The 13,308-nt window shown below is 35.1% G+C and overlaps 1 protein-coding gene across 3 annotated transcripts; it reads right to left on the bottom strand.

Annotated features, from left to right (window-relative positions):
* Window positions 1–2,976: 2,976 nt before the first annotated feature.
* On the bottom strand, window positions 2,977–13,178 carry senp2 (SUMO specific peptidase 2). Of its 3 annotated transcripts, XM_051112684.1 has the most exons (18): window positions 12,862–13,004; window positions 11,640–11,675; window positions 11,496–11,551; window positions 11,283–11,389; window positions 11,108–11,186; window positions 10,538–10,622; window positions 9,860–10,019; window positions 9,673–9,779; window positions 9,509–9,597; window positions 9,328–9,379; window positions 8,745–8,823; window positions 8,394–8,543; window positions 7,263–7,394; window positions 6,490–6,696; window positions 6,245–6,324; window positions 5,946–6,030; window positions 4,452–4,547; window positions 2,977–4,360 (listed from the first exon to the last, which is right to left on the bottom strand). In XM_051112684.1, the coding sequence occupies exons 5-18, from the start codon at window positions 11,166–11,168 to the stop codon at window positions 4,295–4,297; spliced, it is 1,449 nt and encodes a 482-aa protein (XP_050968641.1). In that variant the 5' UTR covers window positions 11,169–11,186; window positions 11,283–11,389; window positions 11,496–11,551; window positions 11,640–11,675; window positions 12,862–13,004; the 3' UTR covers window positions 2,977–4,294. The 3 variants fall into 3 exon arrangements, with proteins under 3 accessions (XP_050968641.1, XP_050968639.1, XP_050968638.1); XM_051112682.1 differs by lacking the exon at window positions 11,640–11,675 and having other exon boundaries at window positions 9,860–10,016; window positions 12,862–13,178; XM_051112681.1 differs by lacking the exon at window positions 11,640–11,675 and having other exon boundaries at window positions 12,862–13,177.
* Window positions 13,179–13,308: the final 130 nt, after the last annotated feature.

The following is a 13,308-nucleotide window of genomic DNA, read 5'->3' as shown; positions in this document are numbered from 1 at the left end:
ATTGTCCATAATGTTAATTTATATCAGTTTTGAGATGGCATTTCGTTCTTATCCACATACAAATGGACAAGATAACAGATAAATTAGGGCAAAAAGCTAGGGCAGGTATTTATTTCATCACGTGAAGACCAGCTGCTGTGTTTTCCAACACACTGTGCCGTCTGAATAATTCAGGCCTATTAATAAATTAACCTGTAGATCACGTGATGGCAGAGCAGGAAGTGCTTCATTGACAGATGTCTCCTGTGAACATTATACCATGGAACTGTTTCCAGAAAGTGTGTGAACTAAAGGCCAGGATAGTGCAAGGTTACATTTGTGTGCTTATTTGACACCTGTTGGCCCTAATATGTTCAGAATAGTGTAATGGATGGGGAAAAAAAATAGTGAACCGTTGATGGTGTAGCATGGAATGTCAAGAGCTTGAATGTCAAACACTTGAATGTCAAGAACATAAATTAAAAGATTGCCTCCACAATGTCATGTGCTGACTGAAATTTTGTAGTGTTTGTTAACAGTGTTCACAGTTTGGATAATAATTTAAAGGTTTGAATATTACAGTAAATATTAAAATGAAAAGTTTGGGGTCAGTATGATTTTTAAAAATGTTTAAAGGTATCATCAGATGCCCATTTTCCACAAGCTGATATGACTCTTCAGGGTCTTAATGAGAAGTCTATAACATACTTTGGTTAAAATTTCTCAGTGTTAGTGTAAAAAACACCCCTTACTTTGTCAAAATCAGCCCTGTTTAGAGCGAGCCATTCTATTGCATGTTCCTTTAAATGCTAATGAGCTCTGCTCACCCCGCCCCTCTCATCTGTGAGGTGACGAGCCGGTCTGTTTACTTTAGCTGCAAGACTTGCTACCTAGCACAAGAAAGGCGATTTGCGTATAAACCCTTATAATCATTTCTGCTGTAGGTAAAACTGCAACACGAATTATTCACGCAAACATAGACACATTTATGCAGATCACCGGGTGCATTTCCTTTTAAAACGAAAGTAATGTTAATCCTCTGCATCTTTAGCAGCTCAGATGTCAGGAGTAAATGATGACTGCTATGATCATTATTACATCCAACAACAGAACACCTCAATCGCTCAGTCAGAGACATTGTTGTCTTCCCTTGCGGTCAGAGTAGACCGTTATAGCTCAGTCAGGGCGGGTCTAAGGTAAGACCGTCATGTCAATCAACTATCATGGGAGCGGCCTCTGTCGGTGTGACGTCATACCAATAAGAATCTGAGAATGGCTTGATTTGAAATAGGGGATATTTCTTAGAAAGATTACAAAAATACCACAGGGTGGGTTGTTATCATAATAGGGTGGTTATGTACACACACTGCCAACACACATTTATGTTCAAACAACATGGAAAAGTGAATTTTGCATCCGATGACCCGATGTCAAAAATACAGTAAAAACTAAAAAATATTGTGAAATATTATTACAATTGTGTATATGATGTATAATTCTACAGAACTGGTCCAAAGTCAGAGTTGGAAGTTTTTTTCCAAAAAACTTGTATGTATGCAAATTGTATAATATCCAAGGTACACATTTATAGTAATTGTGCAGTTAATTCTCATATTGTATTTTCAGAAAGTTTTGGAACATTTGTCCTCTCCATAAATTTGTCACTACTGAAACACAGTAATAAAAAATTAATTAGAAGGGTTATATTGACGTTTTAAGATTTCGCTTCTAGATTGTAAAAATATATTTTTTGCTATTTTAACATTTCAGAGGTAAATCAGTAAACACATTTTTAACAATATTTCAAGTATAATTTATGAGATTTGTTGTATTTTGAATCCAATTTCTCTTTGTAAAAGGGAAAACGTTGATTATACTGATTTCAGAGTTAAGGATTCATTAGTTGGAATATACATTGAACCAAAAACTCTCATAACATCTTATGATAATTCAGTGTATAATTCAGTATAGTTTATTTTGACAAAACATCCCATGTTTCTGTTGTGACAGCACATTTTCGGTAGTGACAGTAATACTGTGGTAGTGACCACATCACATTACAGAATTTTAACTTGCATACTAAAACACTACTAAAACATACAAAAAATTTGCATAACTGTAGTAAAATTTTGTTTATTTGCCTCAAATAAAGGATTATGTGTTCCCTTTTGTCACTACCAAAACAATGATAACATTTCGGTCGTGACAATTTTATGGGATAACACCTACCAAAACACCACCAAATGTTTCGGTAGTGACAATTTTAGATACTTTTAAACCTCAAAGATGCTAATCAGCACATGGTTAGCTAGCACAGTTCTGAACAGTTGTACACATATAAAAACCAAATTTTTTGGAATAACTCCAATAAAAAAAAGTGTGCTTAATTGCAGAAAAAAAGTGTTCGGTAGTGACATTCCTTAAAGTTACACACATATTTTTATACTTTTGAACACATGTACCTCAAAATGATCTCACACCTTATAGCTATGAGAGAAAGGGAAACATTTCCTGATAATAGATATAGTAGTTAAAATCAGTCTCGCCCAATAGACTAAAACAAAATGTTTCGGCAAGAAAAATGCGGGACACATTTTTTTTTTTTTTTACATAAAGTTTCATAATTTACAAAGAAAATGTAAAATAAACTTTAATATATATTAAACTTACTGATATATTAAATATCTTTGTGGGTTTCAATAGATAATAGAAGGATCTTGGTAAACATCTAAGATTTGAATACTTAAATGTGTTTTAAAAAAAAAAAAAGTGTTTTTTTGTTTGTGGGGCAGCAGTTTGCACTAATTCTGTAGAATGGCCCATATACACACACAACCAAACTGCCCATCAATTAATTAACATTTAATATATTTTTTACTTGTTGCACATGTGGTACTTCAATTACCAGTTAAACAGACGTTTCACATCTTGTGACAAGAATTTGACCTTAGTTGCTGTGTTAGTGGCACAATTTCTCACTGGAAGACAGAAGACATGTTTCTTATTCACATCTTTATTACTTACAAAAATAATGACCAACATTCTGCATTAATGACAAAAACGGTTCATATGCAGTGGGCCTTTTCATTTTCTATATTAAAGCTCACATCAGAACTCACCCACTGCCAATCCAAACACTCTCCATTCTCACAAACAATTCCACTCCAGGATACTCACTCAAGCTCCAACTCAATCAGAAGAGCCATGTAGGAACAAATAAATATAGACCTTTTTTCTTCTTTTTTTACTTCAAGTCAGAATTAAAGCACTTTTTGATCCTGCATTTCTGAATGACAGAGGAATATTGCAGAAATTAACCACTGAAATGTCCGTTTGGCACAACTTCACTGTTCCACATTTCCAGTTCAATATGAATGTCTAATACAGCCATTGGGATTATGAATATAGCATTTAGAAACTAAAAATAAGAACAATGCATTCCTCTCCCCGATCATCCAACTCTAGTTTTACTTGTGTTAAGCTCTGTTGCTTTCCTACAAACAGACAACTATAAAACAAGCATGTAGGATGCTCCAGAAACTGATATGAAGCCATCATATTTTAATGGCTTTAAAATACGAGATGCTCTCAGATCAAGGCACTTGAAGGCCAGACACAAAAGAAACAAGAGATCCACCGAATACTGTTGCTTTCAGTGCAAGTACCATCACCATGCACATTAAACCTTGCTATTAGGATGCTCTGAGACTAACTGGTAACATTGTAGTTTCTTAAACACACAAGTCTTGACATACTAAGCTGACATCACTGCATGTCATTCAAACAAAATAAATATGTTTATTCCTTATTAATGTAAATATGTTGTAAAAAGAGAATGTAACTGCTAAAACATCCCCAAGCTAAGAAACTCTTATTACTGAAAATAAGGTCCATTTTGTAACTTTAGTCCCCCAATGCAACTAAACGCGGGATCAACAGCTACTTCTGTGAGTCGGGAACGGCTCACAGTATAACCAGTAGGGGGCAATAAGACTACATTCTTGGAATGAGAACAATTCCAGCCTCACAAAAAATGCTAATGAGGCTTCCACCTGCTCACTATTCACACCCCAGTCCAGTGTTCTGCTCATATTTGCGCTTCTAGTGTTTGGATTCGTACAGTAGGAATTGATTATTTGTGCAAACAAACCCAGCCTGAAACCAGCAATCCACTGTCTGTTAGAAGAATTGGGTGGAATTTTGCAACAGGAGAATATAAAGCCAAAAGTCTCTAGAAAAGAGCAGACGGGACAGACATATGGTGGTCCTGTGCTTTGGTCAATCTGATTCAGTCAGTACAACATTGCCAATGCTCCTACTGCAGCAGCTTTTGGTTGAGGATCTCCCAGATCATAGCTTTCCTGAAATACGGCATATGATTCTAGAGAAAGAGAGAAAGACGCATGCATTATTAAGATTGCATGTATTATTATGCATGTATTAGTTTGTGTGTGTGTATATACACAAAGTACCTGTCTGAATGTGAGGTTGCGTCCTCGGGAGATATAATCAGCATATTTGCATACGAACACACCACAATCACTACCATTCTTCTGCTGAGGGATCTCCTACAAACAATAATTAGAATTGAGCTCAGCTCTTACAGTTTGAAGACAGAAACACAGAATGAAACTCTTCTGCAGTAGTCAAATGTAACATTTTGAACATGGAATACTGGTCTATTTTCAATTTAAAAATGCAAACAAAAGGGTTTGGCACATAGGTCATTGTAATTAATTAAAACTAAAACCACACACAAAAACATGTTTCATTACCTGAAATAAAATAATCATAAATGGAGATACATTAAAAAAAAAAAAAAAAAAAAAAAAAAATGATGCCAAAAAACATTTCTCTAGACAAAAAAAGACAACATTTACTAAAACTAACTAAAGTAGAAACAGAAAACATAAATAAAAGCAAATTCAAAATATAAAATACACATTAAAAACTAATGCAGAATCATACTTGTTATTTGCAAACTGGTTTCATATATATTTATTTGCTTGCGCCCTCTTGTGGCCTTATGAGAATGTGGATTTAAAATAAAAAAATCTGGTGACCACAGAGGTCTTACAGCTTTTACTCTGAAACATTTAATTAATTTAGAATTTTGGTGATACTGGAAAAAAAAAAAAAAATATATATATATATATATATATATATATATACACTACCGTTCAAAAGTTTGGGGTCAGTACATTTTTATTGTTTCTTTCTTTTTTTTTTTGTTAAAGAAATTAATACTTTTATTCACCAAGGATGTATTAAGTTAATAATTAAAAGTTTATTAAAAGTTAATAATAAATAATTTACATTGTTATAAAATATTTATATTTTGAATAAACACTGTACTTTTTAAACTTGTTATTCATGAAAGAATCCTGGAAAAAAAAAAAAAAAAAAAAAAAAAAATCACAGGTTCCAAAAAACAATTTGGCAGCACAACTGTTGATATTATCCAACATTGATCATTCTAATAATAAATCCGCATATTAGAATGATTTCTGAAGGATCATGTGACACTTAAGACTGGAGTAACAGCTGATAAAAATTCAGCTTTTCATCACAGGAATAAATTCTATTTTAAAGTATGTTAAAATAAAAAAAACATTATTTTATATTGTAAAAACATTTTGCAATATTACTGTTTTTTTTCTATATTTTTAATCAAATAAATGCAGCCTTGATGAGCATAAGAGACTTCATTAAAGACTATTACAAGTCTTACTGACCCCAAACTTTTGAACGGTAGTGTATATATAAAGTAATACTGTTTCAACTGAAAGAAACTTGCACTAACTGATAACTTAAAATATATCAATACCTTTGTTTGTCTCAAGATGGACACCAGTAGTGTTTTTTTTTTCCAAGACACGTTTATAAAAATTATTTAAATGTCCTAATTGAACTAAGACCCAATCCTGGCTTGTGAAACCAGGCCATAGAGTTACACGTGTGCTTACTGAAGGCCGTAGACTGCTCAAGGTCCACTTTGATGTGTCCAAATCTTTGCCCTTCTTGATTCTGAACTCTTCTTTTAGATACAGCCTATTGGACAGATGCAGTCATTAGATTAATAATATAAACAAGTGAGTCTCCCTTTGAAAAAATAAATCAAAAACAAACTTTTAACATGCATACACTTAACCTCATCAGCATAAAAAGCAAAATTACACAACCGTTCATTCGAGCTACACAGTATATTCAATATGATCACATTATTATACATATAAATGTATGAAAGTTACACATTATCACTTACAAAATCATGTCGCAGATGTCATCATGCCGTTGACCCATGGAGTCGTATGATCGCACAGACTTTGATTTGAAGTCAACAACCTACCGTGGTAGAAGGAAGAAACATTACACAAACTTCAAACCTCGTAACACATACAAAGTAATAATAAACATCAGCAACAAAAGTCAATCAACGATTCAATAACTATTCATCAACGCTTTTGCATTTAATGTTTGAATTCATAATACATAGAGTTAATTACTCACACCAAGGGACCAGTGAACGCCCAAGTGAAGGGGGACCAGAATGATGTCATACAGGAAGAGGTCTACAGCCTTAGTCCAGCGCCGTACTGCAGCATGTCCACCGTTATGCAACTTGGGAAAGAGGAAGGTACTGAAAGAGTAGACCTTCCTGCCTCCTACTTCCTGCTCGCTGCGGGACATCACGAGATTCATGTAGAAGTTGATCACCTGAAAGCAACAGGGTTACATAATCAAATGTAATGTGAATATTCCTGCATATCATTTATTTATCTGAAAAAACAAACAAACAAACAAACAAACAAAAAAATACATGCATTCTGCTTTAAGACAAAATTAAGGAAACAATTATTGCTAAGGTCAATTACCAATAAATGGTTGATTAAAAATTGCACTATTTTGTCTAAATAAATAAACTAAATGCTAAAAATACGATACATATATTTAATAATGGAAAAAAATAATGATTGCGCTCTACAAATACATTTAGACACTTATAATTTAGACTATGAATGATACATGTAATTCACTGAACATTACATTTGCCATTGTCATCAAATTATTACGGTTGTTAAACGTGAACAAACTGAGCATTAGATGACGGCAATTTTTTTAATTTATGTTTTCTTATTACATGATATTGTAGAAATAGCAGAAGAGTGAATACGCAACTAACTATTCAATATCAGCCAATAATGAATAGTAAAAAAAAAAAGTTGTCCGATATGGTACCAATATATTGTGCACTCCTAAGCAGGCTTTTAAAATGATGCTACCTCATCGTTGAGCCAGCTGCCCTCTTGCAGGGTTGCCAGATCCCTCTGTGTAATACGCAGTTTGAAAGCACTGCACAGAACCAGGTTTGGATCCGTTTGAGCAAGAGCAGCACTCACTTCCTGCTGCATCTCCTGTTACATAATACAAAGACAACACTGTAACTCAAACCAGAAGGAAAGGAACCAATGTGACAATGAAGCATAAGTGGAAACAAATTAGCATGTTTACACACACATCATTGTTCATATTCTGATCAAGTCTTTATTCCTAAACAGAGGTTTATACACCGCACAGATATTGGAATATCCCTGTTAACATGGCACTCACTAATATCTAAGCAAACATGACATGCATTTCATCCTTATATTAGGAAATAGAATTTGTAGCAAATTAATTTGACATTTAAAATCAGAATATGTATGGAAAGCTGTTTTCACCACTGAATAAAAAAAAAAAAAAAAAAAAATAAAAAGGTAATTGTGACTTCTTCATCTCACAATTCTGACTTTTCTTCATGCAATTACAAATTTACATCTCACAATTCTGACTTTTTTCGCCTTAGAATTACATATATGGTCGCAACTGCGAGTTCTAAAGTCAGAATTGCGAGACAAGTTATGATGGTATGATGAGTTTCTCGCAAACTGCATTTGCGAGAAACTGCATTTTCTCAATTTTTCTTCTCAAAATTGAACTCTCGCAATTCCAAAAACATTCCTCTCACAATTCTGACTGCTTAACTCACAATAGCTAAAAAAAGAGAAACAAACGCAAAATATAAACTCGCAATTCCGAGAAAAAAAAAAAAAAAAAGAATTTATAGTTAGTTTCTAGCTCTCAATTCTGACTTTATTTCCCAATTGTAAGTTTATATCATGCAATTCTGAGAAAAAGTCAGAACTGCGAGATATAAACTTGCAATTGCGAGAATAAAAGATGAAAAAGTCGCAATTTCAGCAATTTTTTTTATGCAATGGCGGAAACTGGCTTTCATAGAATATGACCAAATTTCAAATTAATACGGGAGTGTTCCTTTGCATTTATCTTAAATACCGCAACAAGCAACAACCAGACAGAGATTGGTATAACAACATGTATCAAGTACAGGATTTTTTTTTTGAGACACTAACCTTGGTCAGTCTGGGAAACTCCTCCTCACCACGCCTCACTGTATCTGTAATCAGTTCAGATCTGGATGGCAGTGAGGGTCCTGCAGCTGTTTCTTTCTCTTTAAGATTCAATCTGGCTTCAACCTCAGCTGACAGGTCGACATCTAAAGGCTGGACAGAGGGTAAAGAAGAGAGGAAAAGAAAACAGAACTTACAAAACAGACTATAATATTAATAATAAATAAAGCAAAAAGCTGTTTTCTAAAAACATTTAAATCTTGGATTTAAAAAAACAAAGTAACATAACAGATCTCCAGATTTATCTGTAGACATCAACTCTTGCATGACATGAAAAATACAATAAGCACTTACGATTTTTCTTGCAGTTTGATTAACCAAGGCTCCTTCTTTGACATCGCTTGCTGGAGTGCTCCAATTAACATCTATTGTTCTAAAGATTTAAAAATACATAAACATGTAAAATCATTAAACACATATGCATTTATCAATAGGGATGTGACGAGTGATCTCATGGCACGAGATCTTGTGAGATCCGATACGTCTCGCAAGATCTGACTGGTCTCGCAAGAACAAGACAATAACAGAAGTATTGGGCTAAAAGTTTGTAGTTTGGGTATAAACACTTATTGTCTACAGCAGCGATCAAAACGAGAGTATCTTAACACTTGTTTTGTATGTTTTGTAAGGCTTATCCACTTCTGCCAGGAGGTAGCGACAACTGCACGTTTAAAAAAGTATTTATCATTGAATCATTCATTCAGGAGATTCCAATAGTGAAACAAGTCTTTATTAATTGAGACACTCCTTCATTTTTTACAAAAAACAAAAAAAAGGTTTGTTTTAAAAAGTTTAAAAATCTCATCTCGTTCTCGTGAACCCAGTCTCGTCACACCCCTATTTATTAATAATGCTGGTTGCCATAATGAAGTGTTACCTGTCTTTAGTCTGCGTCAGTGGATCCCGCCACACAGACATATTAGGTAGGGCTGAGAAAAAGCAGAAAATTTGATTTGACTTAAAATATATCAAGAAAGCCATTCTATCATCAAGAGTTAAAAATAATTTCATATAGTTATAAGAAAATAAAAGCAGTGGCTGGATGTTATTAAGCTCACCTCTGACTGGAGCAGGTCTGCTCATGTCAGTAGTGCGACTGATGGAGGTGTGTCCATTTGCCTTGTGCCCATCAAGGGAGAATGTAGTGCTAAAATGTAATAAACAAAGCATTAACTTCCTGTTATACTGATTTCAAAAGTGTTCTAAGGACTCACGCACTTACATTTGATGCTTCATCCGTCCAAATGGCAATGGTTTGCTCTTTGAGTATTTCTCTGACGCCATCTCTACTAGCTTCCTGTAATGCTCTCTGTCACTCTCTTTCAGTGCCTATTCAAAAGAGAGATGCTTAAGAAATCACAGATATGAAGGCATTAAGCTTCCAGTACATCAAAATTCAGTTTCCCTACCTCCTCCACTGTCAGGCAAGGTTTGTGTGTGCGGCTCGGATGCTCCATCTCGGCCGGTCTTGCGTTTAGCCCGTGGGTGTTGCAAGGCGGCACTAGCTTCAGGGATCTGCGCATCTCCCTGCCTTTGTCCTGGCTTCCCTTGTACAGCATTGCTCCACTGCTAAAGGTAAAGATAAATACAGAGACCATTATACAGTGTCTAAAAAACAAATCATATTAGTATCAGCCACGATCCAGAATATGGTTTACAGTAAAAAAAAAAAAAAATAAATAAATAAAGTACTATGTCTCAAGTCTACTATGATGCTGTACAGTATATTCTGTTTGATGCATCATTTGATAAATAAGGGTCAGAAATATCAGAAATAAAGGCTACTATTGTGTAAAGATGTACTTATAAAATAAATTTCAGCTATTAGTGAAAAAAATAAAATAAAAAAAGCTTTAGAGGCAGTTCACTCTTTATGCATTGGTAGCAGATCGGGAGGTGCAAGATTCGATCTGTGAACGTCTCACATTACCAGATAATCCGTGCCGAACATCGGAACTGATTGAGGTGCTTGACAAGATTTTTGTTACAATTCTCGGGAGGGGAAAATCGGGCTAAAAATCCTGTAGTGTGAGCCTGGCTTGAGAAACAACTCAAAACAGTGAAAAATGTGACTAAATGCTACTTACTCAGGTTTCCATAAAGCCTGGGGGTTGTGGTGGACATTGGCTGCTGTCCTTTCTTTATTTTTAAGTCCCATTTCTATCTTTTTATCTGAAGAGAAATAATTATAAATCATTACTAAACTGACAAACTATAGATGGGTATTAAATAAGATTTATGTACAGTGCATAAGGTTGGAACTTTGTAATGTTTTCAAAAAGAAGTCTCTTCTGCTCATTAAGACTGCTTTAATTTGATCAAAAATACAATAAAAACAGTAATATTGTGAACTATTATTATAATTCAAAATTACTTTTTATTTAAATAAACTTAAAAACGTAATGTATTATTTTTTGCAGCCATTACTCCAGAATAACATCACCCTTCAGAAATCATTTAAATATACTGATTTGGTGCATGAGAAACAATGTTGTAAACAGTTGTGTTTTAGTTTGTGATTTTTTTTTGGAAATGTACATTTTTTTAGGGTCCTTCAATGAATATAAAGTTCCAAAGAATAACAACAACAACAAAAAAATCTTACTGTATTGAGTGGCAAGCTGTGTTTGTCAAAATCTTTGGCAGATCACACTCACCCATTCCTTCACTCTCAATCCATGAACTCAGGCTGTTGCTGTGTATGTCATCAATACCCATAAAGGCGACCCTGCCGACCTGAGCCACCAGTGAGCGAAACAAGAATGTACACAATGAATGAAAACAAACAATGCATGTATTTGCATGTGCTTAGTGGTGATCATATGAATGTACCTCCGTAAAGCCTTTCCGCTTTTCATGTTCTGTCTTTCTGTGGTGTCTTGATCGGAACAGCCCTGCAATTCCTGCAAAAGTCTTCTTGACAACTCTGATAATCACATCTGTAAAACGACGGCAGATATATGAATAAAAATCTGGATGGTAGGTGACTGAGAAATGCCAATTAAGCACTGTTGTTTACATGGAAGAGCTCATCTGAATGTTTACCATGTCTTGCTCTTTTGACCTCTGGATATTCCGTCACACAATCAGCTGAGTACACACTGCGATCCAGGAGAAAGTGAAACACTTCAAGTCAGTGTATCAGATGCATCAAAGGACTAGTTCACTCAAAAAAGAAAATGTACTCACCCTCAGGCCATCCAAGATGTGGATGAGATTGTTCATCTAAACAAATTTAGAGACATTTAGCATTACATCACTTGATCACCCATGAATCCTCTGCAGTAAATGGGTGCCGTCAGAATGAGGATCAAAACAGCTCATAAATGCATCACAAGTAATCCACATTCCATCAATTAATTTCTTGTGAAGTGAAAAGCTGCGTGTTCCATCACTTAGTCATTTTTAATGTCAAACTATTGTTTCTAACTATTAACATACAAGTCCTCCAACCATAATACTGCTTTCTCCAGTGAAAAGCTCATTGCGTCTGAATCAGGAGGCAAATATGCACAGACCAAGCACCATTTACAAGTGAAAACAGTCCAAAACAGCTATAAACAAATGTGTCAGTGCATATTGATGTGAGAGGATAACAGGACTTTTTACTGGAGGAAGCTTTACTACCGACTCATATTCTGACAAGAAGCAACAGTTGCCTTAATGATGACTTTGTTTCTTAACACACAAGTTTTCATTTCACAAGACAAAAACTGATGGTCTAGAGTCCTATGGATTGCTTGTAATTACTGTGATGCTTTTATCAGCTGTTTGAACTCTTATTCTGACAGCACCCATTCACTGCAGAGGATCGATTGGTGAGCAAGTGATATAATGCTAAATTTCTCTACATCTCTTCCAATAGAGACACAAACTCATCTACATTTTGTATGGTCTAAATGGTGAGTACATTTTCAAAATGTTTCATTTTTAAATAAACTGTTCCTTTTTAAAACAAAACAAAAAAGTAAAAATTAAGCAATACAATGAAAATCGCTACGCCATCAGACTCACAGGTAAACAGAAAATACCACGTCTTTCTGAAAGAACATTCATATTTAAACGGTTGTCTTAACAGAAAAAGACGTTATCTATACTGTCCATTTAATGACATCAGATCTGTACTAACCACAACAAACACTTCATAAATCAGTTTTATATTCTACAGTATCCTATTTATTTAATGACAAAGATTGTGATTGTCTGCTGAAAGTCTATAGACGAACTGTTTACATTGGACTGATTCCTGCCCCTGAAGACAAATGCAATAAACTACTACACTGTCTATTGTTCACGTAAATGAACAAGAAACAGACACCAGACAAAATAGGGCACTGTCTTAGTTAAAACAGAAACCAAAAGTAATTAGGTTTATTCAGAAACGACGAATACACAAAAACTAATACCACACCTTTGATAGTTGCGTTTGGCGGGCCTGCTGTTCTCCAGCCGCTGCGTGTCTGTGCCCGCGGCTCGTGCTATACCGTTACCGTGCTCACTAGGCCAAGCTGCGGATTTCTCACCAGAAAAAGGCACGAAGAGCGACGATAATCCGTCAACTATCCATTCATACATCACAAACCACCACGATGAATAAGACTCTGTTTCGTTTGTTAGTGCCAGGTCTATAGTGAAGATTTTGAAACCGAAAAATCGACCCACTCGTGTTTCAACAGCCTTCCGTAGCTGTACGTTCAGTGCGTCACTGATTTGTCAACTGCGACACCGCACCACTGCTCGTCGGCTAGGCCCTCCCACTCTCCACTGCTTGACGTTCCTTTACACCGCCAGTTGAGGCGCTGCAGAGCAGCAAATAGTAAGTACTTGGAAATGTTCTGTTATTGGGTTCAGTGCAAAT

Source organism: Labeo rohita, chromosome 6 (assembly GCF_022985175.1).
Source record: "Labeo rohita strain BAU-BD-2019 chromosome 6, IGBB_LRoh.1.0, whole genome shotgun sequence".
NCBI classification, from domain to species: domain Eukaryota; kingdom Metazoa; phylum Chordata; class Actinopteri; order Cypriniformes; family Cyprinidae; genus Labeo; species Labeo rohita.
Note: the sequence above shows the minus strand (reverse complement) of the source record. Positions and strands in the feature narration are given on the sequence as shown.

Bases quoted from the DNA above. Each gene is read 5' to 3' on its own strand.
- senp2 (XM_051112681.1), bottom strand. From the start codon at position 13,025: ATGTATGAATGGATAGTTGACGGATTATCGTCGCTCTTCGTGCCTTTT. The intron at 11,390-11,495 runs GTAAACATTCAG...GTCGTTTTACAG, and splicing joins GGTCAAAAGAGCAAGACATG to ATGTGATTATCAGAGTTGTC. The intron at 7,395-8,393 runs GTTAGTGTCTCA...ATTATGTAACAG, and splicing joins AGTTTCCCAGACTGACCAAG to GAGATGCAGCAGGAAGTGAG.